The sequence below is a fragment of the Apostichopus japonicus genome, chromosome 20 (genome assembly GCF_037975245.1).
Source record: "Apostichopus japonicus isolate 1M-3 chromosome 20, ASM3797524v1, whole genome shotgun sequence".
Taxonomy (NCBI): Eukaryota; Metazoa; Echinodermata; class Holothuroidea; order Aspidochirotida; family Stichopodidae; genus Apostichopus; species Apostichopus japonicus.
In genome coordinates, this window is record NC_092580.1 from 32511384 (window position 1) to 32523050 (window position 11667).

The 11667-nt window shown below is 38.7% G+C and overlaps 1 protein-coding gene across 1 annotated transcript in view; it reads left to right on the forward strand.

Moving 5' to 3' along the window:
* LOC139962100 (TBC1 domain family member 30-like) overlaps nt 1-11023 on the forward strand; it is a 31501-nt gene extending 20478 nt beyond the window's left edge. Inside the window, exons 8-11 of the mRNA XM_071961979.1 lie at nt 3448-3553; nt 4427-4688; nt 6019-6237; nt 6624-11023. Of these exons, the coding sequence (XP_071818080.1) occupies nt 3448-3553; nt 4427-4688; nt 6019-6237; nt 6624-7810 (1774 nt within the window). The 3' untranslated portion in view covers nt 7811-11023. The remainder of the gene's footprint in view (nt 1-3447; nt 3554-4426; nt 4689-6018; nt 6238-6623) is intronic.
* The last annotated feature ends 644 nt before the right edge of the window (nt 11024-11667 follow it).

The following is an 11667-nucleotide window of genomic DNA, read 5'->3' on the forward strand; positions in this document are numbered from 1 at the left end:
TCGCTAGTGTGAATTAAGTTAACATTGTTAGGGCTCCTTTAAAGTAGTATTCAGGGTTTCATTTATCAATAGTACCACTAAGATGTATGTTTCCCGCCGCTAGTGTGAAACAAGTTAAGGATGTAAGGGCTCCTTTAAAGTAGTATTCAGGTTTCATTTAGTTTCAATAGTCACACTAAGATGTATGTTTCCCGTCGCTAGTGTGAATTAAGTTAACATTGTTAGGGCTCCTTTAAAGTAGTATTCAGGTTTTCATTTAGTTTCAATAGTCACACTAAGATGTATGTTTCCCGTCGCTAGTGTGAATTAAGTTAACATTGTTAGGGCTCCTTTAAAGTAGTATTCAGGTTTTCATTTAGTTTCAATAGTCACACTAAGATGTATGTTTCCCGTCGCTAGTGTGAAACAAGTTAACATTGTTAGGGCTCCTTTAAAGTAGTATTCAGGTTTCATTTAGTTTCAATAGTCACACTAAGATGTATGTTTCCCGTCGCTAGTGTGAAACCAGTTAACATTGTTAGGGCTCCTTTAAAGTAGTATTCAGGTTTTCATTTAGTTTCAATAGTCACACTAAGATGTATGTTTCACATCACTAGTGTGAAACAAGTTAACATTGTTAGGGCTCATTTAAAGTAGTATTCACAGGTTCATTTTAATAGCTTCAGTATAATGCATCAAAGATGCAGAATCAAAAATGACATTATCCAACAAGTAGTAGAAAGTCAAAATAGAAGAATTTAATATTTGAAAATCTTGTCATTGAAAAAACTGCTCTTGTTGAAGTTTGCCCTAGTTTTAATTTATTCTTTCAAGTTGTACAGGTATGGGCAGATAATTGCTATCAACTCTACTTGAGATTGGTATCGGTTTCCAGAAATCTTCATCTGACGTTACAATTAATACTGACTCATTGGTCAGCGTATGTCCAGCTGTCCATTCTTAAACCAGCTTATCTGTTGAGTGAGCCTACTGAAAGGAGCGCTTGACCTTGTAGAATAGTTGATTGATAGTTTTAATTTACCCCTCAGCGTAATAAATTTGCAGGAAGATGCACACACTAAAGAGAATTTTTAGTCGTAACTTTTGTGTTGACAAAGTCAAAAAAACATATTCATTCAGGAAGGCATATGAAGGCATATGTATGTTTATGTATGTACATATGCAAGCGTGAATGTATGTATGCATGTATATATACATTACACAGTCTGTAACTCAAACAGTACATCGTGGGTTAACTTCAGATATGTTACAGTACGTAGTAGTGGGTACTGTTTTGTGGGTGTGGGAAGCCATTTCTCTATACCAGGCAAGTTCTTGCCCTTCATCCTAAAGATTTATAGTTGAAATTGATGTCTAAACACAGAATTACATACCTTGTATACCTGCAGAAGTTGATGCTAGTGGTGTACAGATTATGTCAAATTGCAAATTACTTGGAAAACTACCCAGTTGAAGCAATTTAGTAAACATACTTTCTCAAATCTTGAGAATATTTCTTCAGCCTGTGCCTCCTAATGAGAATATTTCATGATTTAATCGGCACACCTGCTCGACATTTTGCCTGAAGAGGTCAGGTGGAAGAAATGCTAGCACATTGCATTGGAATACTTCGGATAGGAAACTGAAGGGTTCTTTTTCACGTTTCTAGTTGGTGGTGGATTTTTCTGATTTTATTTCATAAGTAAAATTAAGAAATATTGACTCTGAAAGTTCATGAATTATAGTGAACACTGGAATTAACTGGGGTACAGTAGGTAGGGATATGTATGCCTAAATGTTGTGATGAACAGAGAAAAACCTGACCGAAGTAGTGTTGGAAAACTGAATTAAAACTTGCTATTTATTCATATTGAAAACTTGTATACATAACCATTTTTTCCATTAAAACTGTTTAGCAATAACATTAAACTTTAAATTGTTCTACGGATAACCTTTATGAGCCCCAAGGACAATCAGCAACCATGGGTTTACAAATATCAGCTGGGCTGATAAACAGGAAAAAAAATCGTTCCTATCTTGCTAATTAGTTCCTTCCTACGTAACATAAAGGGATGTTAAACATCAATGGAGTCATGTTTATATTCCAGTCTGCCTTTGCCGTCATGCCAGATTAATGAAAAAAAACCCACAGCCTAATGAATAATCCAAACCCAAATAAAATGTGCTGCTTTTTTCGTGATGCACAGTACAAATTTAGTTCCCAAATGTACTCCTGTATGTGATTGAGTAGAAGGTGTTTCATGTCGCATCGATGGTATTAAAACAGAAGTGTGATTGCAAAGGTTTGATTCGCAGCTGTGGCACATTTCGGATAGCCCTGTCAATATTTGACATCAAACAACATAATTTAGTGATTTGACATTTACATTACCCATTGATATTGATCTGAATCGATTTACTCTCTATTGTCTGAGCACACCTGTCATCTAGAGGGTGAGGCTAACACAATAGGTTTCATTGTTAATTGAGTGGCTTAGGCTGGCTGGGCTTTGTAAATCAAGAAATTCATTTATTTATTGTGTTTGTAAATATTTGCTTTTTTTCATTGTACATAAATGAAACCCCATCTTTTAACATCTTTAATAACTTGTATTAATAGTAGAAGTATAGTTGGTATTGTCCTCTGTGGTAGGTAGGTTTATGCTACATTTAAGTAGAACAGAAAATGTTACCATTTAGAAACATGTGTGCAAAAGTAAGTGGGCCTGACGTTTCGATCCTAGTAGGATCTTCTTCAAAGGCTAAATGACAAGTAAGAGTAACAGAAGGGACAAAAACAAGCACAGAATACAGACAGGTTAATGAGCATGGTGAACACAAAGAGATAGATGGAAGGGGATTAGTAGACACGGGATGGAGAGAAGAAACCAACAGGGCAAGAGGAGAGGTAGGAGATAAACATTTAGAAACCTGACGTAGAAGGTATGAAGTGCAGCTGCGATATGCAGATGTCACAAATATGAAAAAATAAGATGAAAAGTTTTTCTTTTTACGGTGCCCTTGATTTTGACTTGCTTTTATAGAAGCTCATGAAAGGTTTTTTAGGTTCAGTGCTTGCAATTTTTTTTTTCTTCCACCAGAAACCAACTGAGAGAAAGTCTTAAAGTTTAATTTTCTTTATAAACAGCCCTAGAATACTCATTTGTATAAAAGTTGCAGGTACCATTAAATTTTTGATCGGTTTATAATAGAAACAGTCGTAACGTTTCATTGGATAAGTTTACAACCAACAGCTGCTATGCTGCAGATATACAACATACGGTTGATAGTTGAAATAGTCAGTACAATAAGTAGAGTGTTTCTGTGAAATGATCACGTTTCCATGCTTGACTCTAACCGCTCTAATACGCAGTCAGACTGCCGCTAACGCTTGTTGCCACAGTAACTGTCACTAACGCTTGTTGCCATAGTAACCAGCATTCCCATTTTTCCATCGAACTGATACAGAAGACTGATGCACGTGCAGAGCGCAGATGAGTTTTACAGTCGCATGGGAAACCTAACTAACAAGATGCTGAGAGGACAGACCCTGGATGAAGATGATTTAATCCAGGTATGAGGAAGACCTAGCTGGTGTGAACCCAAACCCATGCATGCATGCAATATACCTCGACTGCTCTTATCTTATCTTGCATTTTTTGCATCTTGTAAAATTTGGTAAACTTTCAAATTTAGTCAAAAACTAACAATTCCATATTATATCTGTATTGGATGAAATGGATAAATACTCTCTCACACTGTAGGAGCAGTCAAGTGATTGCATCACTTAGATCTCTGAAGAGTATCCAATTATGAGTTACTATTACCTGGTTTTTGGTAAGATGGGCAAAAAATACAGAGCTGCTCTGTAAAAGAGATATTGGATTTAAACTTGAAGTTGTGGAAAAAAATTGTAACTCCACCACCCAAATTACATGACAGAATAAGTGACCTTTTGTTATTATATTTCAGTCAATACCTTTGTTGTCCCAAATTATGTAAATATTGTATTCTTAAAAATTGCAGTACTAAGTTTGAGTTTAATGAACCCCATTTAGAAAGTTTATATGTTTTATAATATCACAAATCAAATATGTGCATATTTACCAATATTTCTTTGACAAACTTGGGAATATCGAGTTGTGTTAAAAGCCTCAAATCGGGCAATGGAATATGAAATATCTGCTTAATTGTAGTGCAACACACCCACCCCATCAGTAAAATCTCCCCCCTCCTCAGTTTTGGCAGCTTAACTAACCGTGTTTGTTGCTTCGTAATGGTTTGAACGTCGGAGTTGATACCTCTTAGGTTGAAAAGTTAATAACGTTTCATCAAGCTCAAGATTTGTATCGATGCAGGTCGTTTCCAAAAATGTATCTTGTATCTCGATCGGGGAACCTGTAGGTTTAACTTGCTAAATGAGATGATTTGTGGACTTTCTCCGCAGACGATATACTCGATGGCGCCATTTCCATTCCCTCATCTGAACGAGATCAGAGAGAAGTATATGTTCAGCATTACGCCGTTCTCACCTTTGGGATCCCTGGAGAAGTCCGAGAAGGAGGTCGAGCCGAGTATGGTCAAGAAGGACAAAGGTCGTCAGAGTGACGATGAGGTCGACTTTGATGAAGATGACCTCCAAGCCATGACTTGCTTCACAGGATTCTTTCCAATGCCGATATCACCTCAGAGGGCTCGCATTGAAATGGGTGAGACATTTGAACTTTTGACCTTCCATACAGCACTTAAATATCAAAAGCTTGCCCATCACAAGCTATGTATTTGCCACCCTGTTTTAGTCAATCTAACTCCTTCCCACTCTCGTTATAGTTAAGAAATCACTTAATAGTCAAGAAAAGGACAAACTTTTACCTATTTAGTGTCACAAAGTTACCTTTTCAGCAAAGTGTGCCTTGGGCACTCAGGGTAACATGGGATAACAAAATTTCATAATAAACTAAAGGAATAAAAAAGACATCAAATGCAGGCCTGGTGATGTACTTGTCCCATGGGCCTCAACATGGCTTACAATACACTTGCTCACATCCATCATCCTCTCTTTTCCTTTTCCTTACCCACCACCTGTACTCCTTCCCACCCTTATTCCTTCTCACCATTAGTCCTTTCCTCCCTTACTCCTTCCCACCCTTATTCCTTCTCACCATTAGTCCTTTCCTCCCATACTCCTTCCCACCCTTATTCCTTCTCACCATTAGTCCTTTCCTCCCTTACTCCTTCCCACCCTTATTCCTTCTCACCATTAGTCCTTTCCTCCCCTACTCCTTCCCACCCTTATTCCTTCTCACCATTAGTCCTTTCCTCCCATACTCCTTCCCACCCTTATTCCTTCTCACCATTAGTCCTTTCCTCCCTTACTCCTTCCCACCCTTATTCCTTCTCACCATTAGTCCTTTCCTCCCTTACTCCTTCCCACCCTTATTCCTTCTCACCATTAGTCCTTTCCTCCCATACTCCTTCCCACCCTTATTCCTTCTCACCATTAGTCCTTTCCTCCCTTACTCCTTCCCACCCTTATTCCTTCTCACCATTAGTCCTTTCCTCCCATACTCCTTCCCACCCTTATTCCTTCTCACCATTAGTCCTTTCCTCCCATACTCCTTCCCACCCTTATTCCTTCTCACCATTAGTCCTTTCCTCCCTTACTCCTTCCCACCCTTATTCCTTCTCACCATTAGTCCTTTCCTCCCTTACTCCTTCCCACCCTTATTCCTTCTCACCATTAGTCCTTTCCTCCCTTACTCCTTCCCACCCTTATTCCTTCTCACCATTAGTCCTTTCCTCCCATACTCCTTCCCACCCTTATTCCTTCTCACCATTAGTCCTTTCCTCCCTTACTCCTTCCCACCCTTATTCCTTCTCACCATTAGTCCTTTCCTCCCTTACTCCTTCCCACCCTTATTCCTTCTCACCATTAGTCCTTTCCTCCCTTACTTCTTCCCACCCTTCCTTCTTTCCTCTCTGTGAATTAATCTATTCTCTTCCAATGATGGTGATGGACTTATTCATCTCCTTCATCAGGTGACAGAAGTAATTCCTGCAACGATATTACCAGCGTCAGTCCTGGAGCCTTTGGCATGACCCCAGACGACCTGAGCAGCCAACAATCTGCGGCCATGTTGGAACGGATGAACCTGGACATACAATCACTGAAGAAGCAGTACTGGAGAATACAAAGGAAGCAAATGAGAGCTCATGTCGTTTATGCTCCTGGAAGCAAGAGTCAGGCCAGGACACCAGGTAAGATTCATGTATGGAGCATAGTCATAGCAGAAGAGAGTTGAACCTGATGGGAAGGGGGAGGGTAAGGTTGGGTTGGGGGAAAGCATCGGGTCAAGGTCTATTATGCAAGTTTGTATTCTCCTTCCATAGGCTGGTTGCATCCACTTGATCACTCCCCTGCAGTTATAATACTAAGGTAATCAAATTGATTTTCATGATCAAATGATTTTGGAATGGCAAACTGTAGATTTTTCCTACATGAATAAAGCCCCCATTTGGCTGACCAGTGCCAGTACCTTTACCTGCAAGACCATTACACTTTAATATCGCCAAAGAATCGAATACTTGCTCATACCTTTTGTTCTGAGTTTTCCTATCAATTGTTTCTTACTTTCCCTCGACAGCTTCTGGAAGTAAACAAAGAAAGAAGAAGAAGAAGACCCCAGTGGCCGCTGCAGCGATCGATTCCCCGGCCGTAATCAACCATCTCTTAATTGGAAAACATGGTCTGGGGGATAAGAATGCAAAAGTGACCCTCGGACCGCAGATAGCCCCTCCCCAAATACAGAACTATGACCATGAGGAGAAGAAGCACAACAGGACACACATAAACGTGAAACCCAACGTCACCAAGACCCCTAAAAGCTTTAACGGGCAAAGAACTCCCAAACAGACGACAAAGTTGAGTCCAGCAGAAGTCCACGAAACTAGTTGGATGCAACCACCTACCAAAGACCGATCAGTGGCTGGAAGGGGAGGGCAGCAGGGGGAGAAAGAATCTTCTCTAGAACAAGAAAAAAACTGGCCACCACCGTCAAAAGATCAGCTGGTCTTAGCAGAAAGAGGGCATGATTTCAGTGGTGATCAGAAAAGAAACACTACAAGAAAAGGAAACCAAAAACATGGCAAGGAGAGGAAAAAGGCATCTTCAGCTAAGGATTGGGAGGACATCGACCTGTCTGGGTCGGATTCAGACTCCAATGCTCCTGATCTGATCGATTTTGGAGATCGACGGAGAAGGGATGACTCTCGCAGGGTTCAAAGGTCGCTCAGTGAGAAGGGTCCAAGTTTAGAGGGGGCTATCGTTCATCCAGAGATTGACGATTCTCAGAGGAATTCCTCCAGAGATGGAGAGAGTGCCACACCATCCTCCGTAGCGAATTCTTTCGCAGATTCCCCGGAATTGCGACAAGACCGAATTTCGTCCATCTCGGAAATCGAAGAAGAAGGCGGGAAGAGGACGGTGAGCGAACTCACGACGGAATTTAATTTTGCTTTTGAGGCTTTCAAGCCGGAGACCCCTAAAGCGACAGAGTCTCTGGCGCCCTCACTGGAGAACGGACATTGCGTGGGGTCGAAGAAGCCATGGTTGGTCAAGTCCTCAAATTGTGATCCGAATCATGAGCCAAGTAGTCAGCATCTTGCAATGCATTCTGGGAGGCTACGATCTTCAAGTAGCGTTTCCACTGACTCACATTCCCCTACCACACCGACCAGCGAAGTATTTAATCCATTCCCAGTGAGAAAACTCAAAAGTAACGAAGAGAGTATGAAGCGAAAAGCCAAACTAGGACTTCTCCATGTTAACTGATTTTCAGGTATTGGGTTAAATAGAATGATGGTTTATGAGAGATATGTACAACATTTTGCAAATATTCTGTGAAAATTATGGCCTCTATTTATTAAATATTACCCATACCTTCCTAGTTTCTTTAGTAACCTTGAACTTTTTATTTAATGAGGATAGTGTCTACAACCAAAGCTTAGTGGTGTAACTATAATATGAAGCTAAAATATGAAGGAAAAAAAAAGGAAATTATCAGTGGCTAGTTATAATTAAATTAAGTGTAAATTAATTAAGTATAAATGTAATTGGTTGTTCGAGTGAGGTATTAAATTTGCTGAATCAGAGTGGTCTGTTGTTCTTTGTGAGTTGGTACTTCAATTCAGATGTGAAAAATTTTGTCAACCTGTTGTGTTTATCTGAGACATACCCCCAGTGTCATTGTTGTAAATAAGTCTTTGTTCCGAATGCAAATATGCTTCTCGAAATGTCAAGGAAGCGACAGAATGAGATGATTTACAAATACATTTGAATGATAAAAAGCTTTGAACAGTACTAGCTTGAAGTATGCTAGAAAACATAAAAAAATATATGTTTAATTATTTCAAGTTCATTTCAAATGGTTTAGGTCAAGTTCGTTTCAAATGGTTTCATGTCATTATCTAGTTTGTGCTTAGTCACTAAGTAGGTAAACTCTATGTTTACAATTCATATTGGAGACATTTATTTAGACTGAAATACTTTTATTTTATATTATAATGAGATTACTCCATCAAAGACTTTTTCAACACTTTTTTCTTCCTTTTTTTGGTAATGGAAAAGATTTGTAGGGAGGGATTGGCCAACTTTTAAACCTTGGATGTCACTCCTTGAGGAAACCAGAAATTTGTCAAACATCTTTAACAGCCCATTTCTTCCATAGAGTTTAATAACAATAATATAATTGATCTTGGTTTTATTCTTATTATTATCATTTTTTTGGATCATTTGTAGTTGAAAAAGTAAAAAAGTTGTGTGATCAGTATTAACACACTGGTGCAAAAACATTGAAAGAGTTTATTGCTTGTAAAGTCCAGATTATTTATGAAATATGAAAGAATGTCTCTTATCTTTCTTTGCGATATTGACATGACTTTTGTAAGTTTCCACCTGGGTAGGTTTGTTAAAACATATTGATCTTCTCCGTACATCAAATATTTTAAGATGAATATGAATGAAGGCAGTGGCGGAGCTAGGGGTATTGGTCAGGGGGGGGCGAGAATGGTCCGTAGGGGCGCTTTCGACATTATCTAAGCTGAGCGCCACCACAGGTTGGCGCGGAGCGTACAGAATTTTTTTTTGAGTAAAGATACTCCCTAGATCGCCGGAAATGACCCTTTCCGGGCCTTGCTAATTTGCAGATAAACGAAGAATAAATAGCTGTTAGAGCCATTTTGTCAGAAAATTACACCAACAAAATGTGACAAATGTCAATAGGTAGATGAAAAGCGCCATAAAAAAGTCAATAATCACGAATAAGTTAAAAGTGGTAAAAAGCTGAAAAGGGCGCCAGCAGTCCATTTGAGTCCGTCAGGGGGGTATGGACGCTCCGCCACAGAATGAAGGCATTTCTATGGCAGTATATTCAAATATGGAGATTTGCCATGTCATAGAAACCACAGATTTGCCACAAACAGTTGTGAGTCCTCGCACATTTTTCATTTCTTATGATATCATGGTATTCATCTCAGTGTTTTAATATCTGCTCTGCTATACTGCCAAACCTTTCACCTCATAACATTTAGTTAGACCTCGGATATGGTCACGTGACTTTGATGGCGCAATGTTAAACTTCCAACATCTGACTATAACTTGAATCAGGTGCTCAGATATTTGTAAGAAATGTCCCGATTTTTCAAATCAAATTGGTTCTCATGGAAAAATGTAAAAATTTGGTCTCATTCTTGGTTCTTTCGCCTTTTACCGAGGTTTCAAAACCAGTGCCATAGAAACAAAGCTTTGTTCTAATTCTGGCATTTTCTTGCAACAGCAGTCTAGGTTCTTAAACATATTATTGCCCAAGAACCGTGTTTGGGTTTGGGTTTCTTTAGGCAGTCAGATATGCTTTAAAGTCGCTTTCTAGAAGAGGTATGCTTAATATCAGTATCATTTTATAGTTGCTCATGTCATAAATGACTAAGTAACATGCAAGGCAGGTATGTGTTTTGCTCTTACAAATGTGGCATTCACAGATTTCTATGTCATTCACAGGGCTAAAAAACCTTCACCTTCACAGCAAAAATGAGTTTTGTGAATGAGATGTCACAATTTCAAATTTTGTGAGTTCATTCCTTGTTTTCTATTTCTTAATATACAGTATGATTCTATAAGTATGACAGCATTTGAAGCCCTGATAGGTTCTTTGTGCTGAAGTGATATGTCCCAGTATTCTTGAAAATCATTCTGCATTTTTGGTCTTTCAGTCACCTAAATTTGAGTTTGTTCAGTTTGAATTCATAGTTTACTTGACCCAAGAATGTACATATTTGATTTAGTATGCTCATTCCTACTTGTTCATTCAAAACAGGCAATTTTATGAACAAAACCTGTATTCTACTTTGGTCAAAGAAAAATTTTCCCTCTTTGATTGCAGTTTCCCATTATTGATATTTATGCGAAATAGAACAAAAAATATTACTTTTATTCATTCAACTGTGCAATATATGACCATCTCTCGCCGATGGTTTGTCATTCAATAAGTCGTTTTCTGTGCAAATTCCATTTCCTTTTTTCGAAGAGGAACAGACTGCCTTTCGTCTGTTCTATGTGCAATGTCGGATAGTTTTGTAGTCTTTCTCAGCGACAGGATCATTTTCCCCATCACATGAATTTACAAAAAACTTGACATAATTATATGCCATCGAGTCCTTCCTATTAATATATTCTTTATGCATACATTCACTGTGTACAGTCTCTTTAAGATGGGTTTCAAAAAATTTCAAACCTTTTTGCCTGTTTGTGTTTGTCTGTTTTTTGTCAAACCTAATTTAGAGAATATCTCATTCTTGTGTCATTTTGTTCTTCCACCTGAGGCTTCTTCTGTGTGATGTCTTAGTATGTGAAATGAAAAAATATCATTTCTAGGAAATTTAGTTAGAAGATTGACTATGTATTATTTCATGATCACAAGAGATGTTTAAAATCATGACAATCTCTGAAGAAAATAAACTTCAGATATGATAAAATAAAAAAAAAATTATGCAGCTGTGTCAAGTTCTTTTTTCTGATGTACAGGACAAAATTTTGGCCTCTGGCTTCAGGTTTATCGTCAGCTGTACAATATTACTGACAATTGCACAGATGCAAACCTAGCCCCTTCCCCAAAGCTTTTCCTTGAAAGATCATCAGTTGTGCCCTCAAATAAGCTCGAATGTCAATTAATGGTCACTTATGATTAGAGTATTAGAGACAGGCGCGTAGCCAAGGGGGGGGGGGGGCGCGAAGGGGCACCCGCCCTCCTTTGAGCATATTTTTTTATGATATCGCTAGTAATTTCAAAAATAGAAAATGCTTAGATGCAACTTACAAGGCCTGGGAAGTGTCATTTCCAACTATGTGGGAGGCATTTTCAGCCAAAATTTTCTTGTGCGCTTCGCGCCAACCAATGGTGGCACTACGCTTAGTTTGCCTACAGGCTTGGCCCCTCCCTTGGCAATTTCCTCGCTATGCGCCTGATTAAAGAGTAATTTTGCAACCATTCTAAAGACATGTTTCTCACTAAGAGTGCCCTCCTCAATGACTGGAAATAATTATGAGTGAAGATTGACAGGAAAGTACTTTTGGAAGGTTTCAGCAACTTTTAAGATCCAAAAATGGGAAGCCATAACCATTTTTATTTGAAAGAA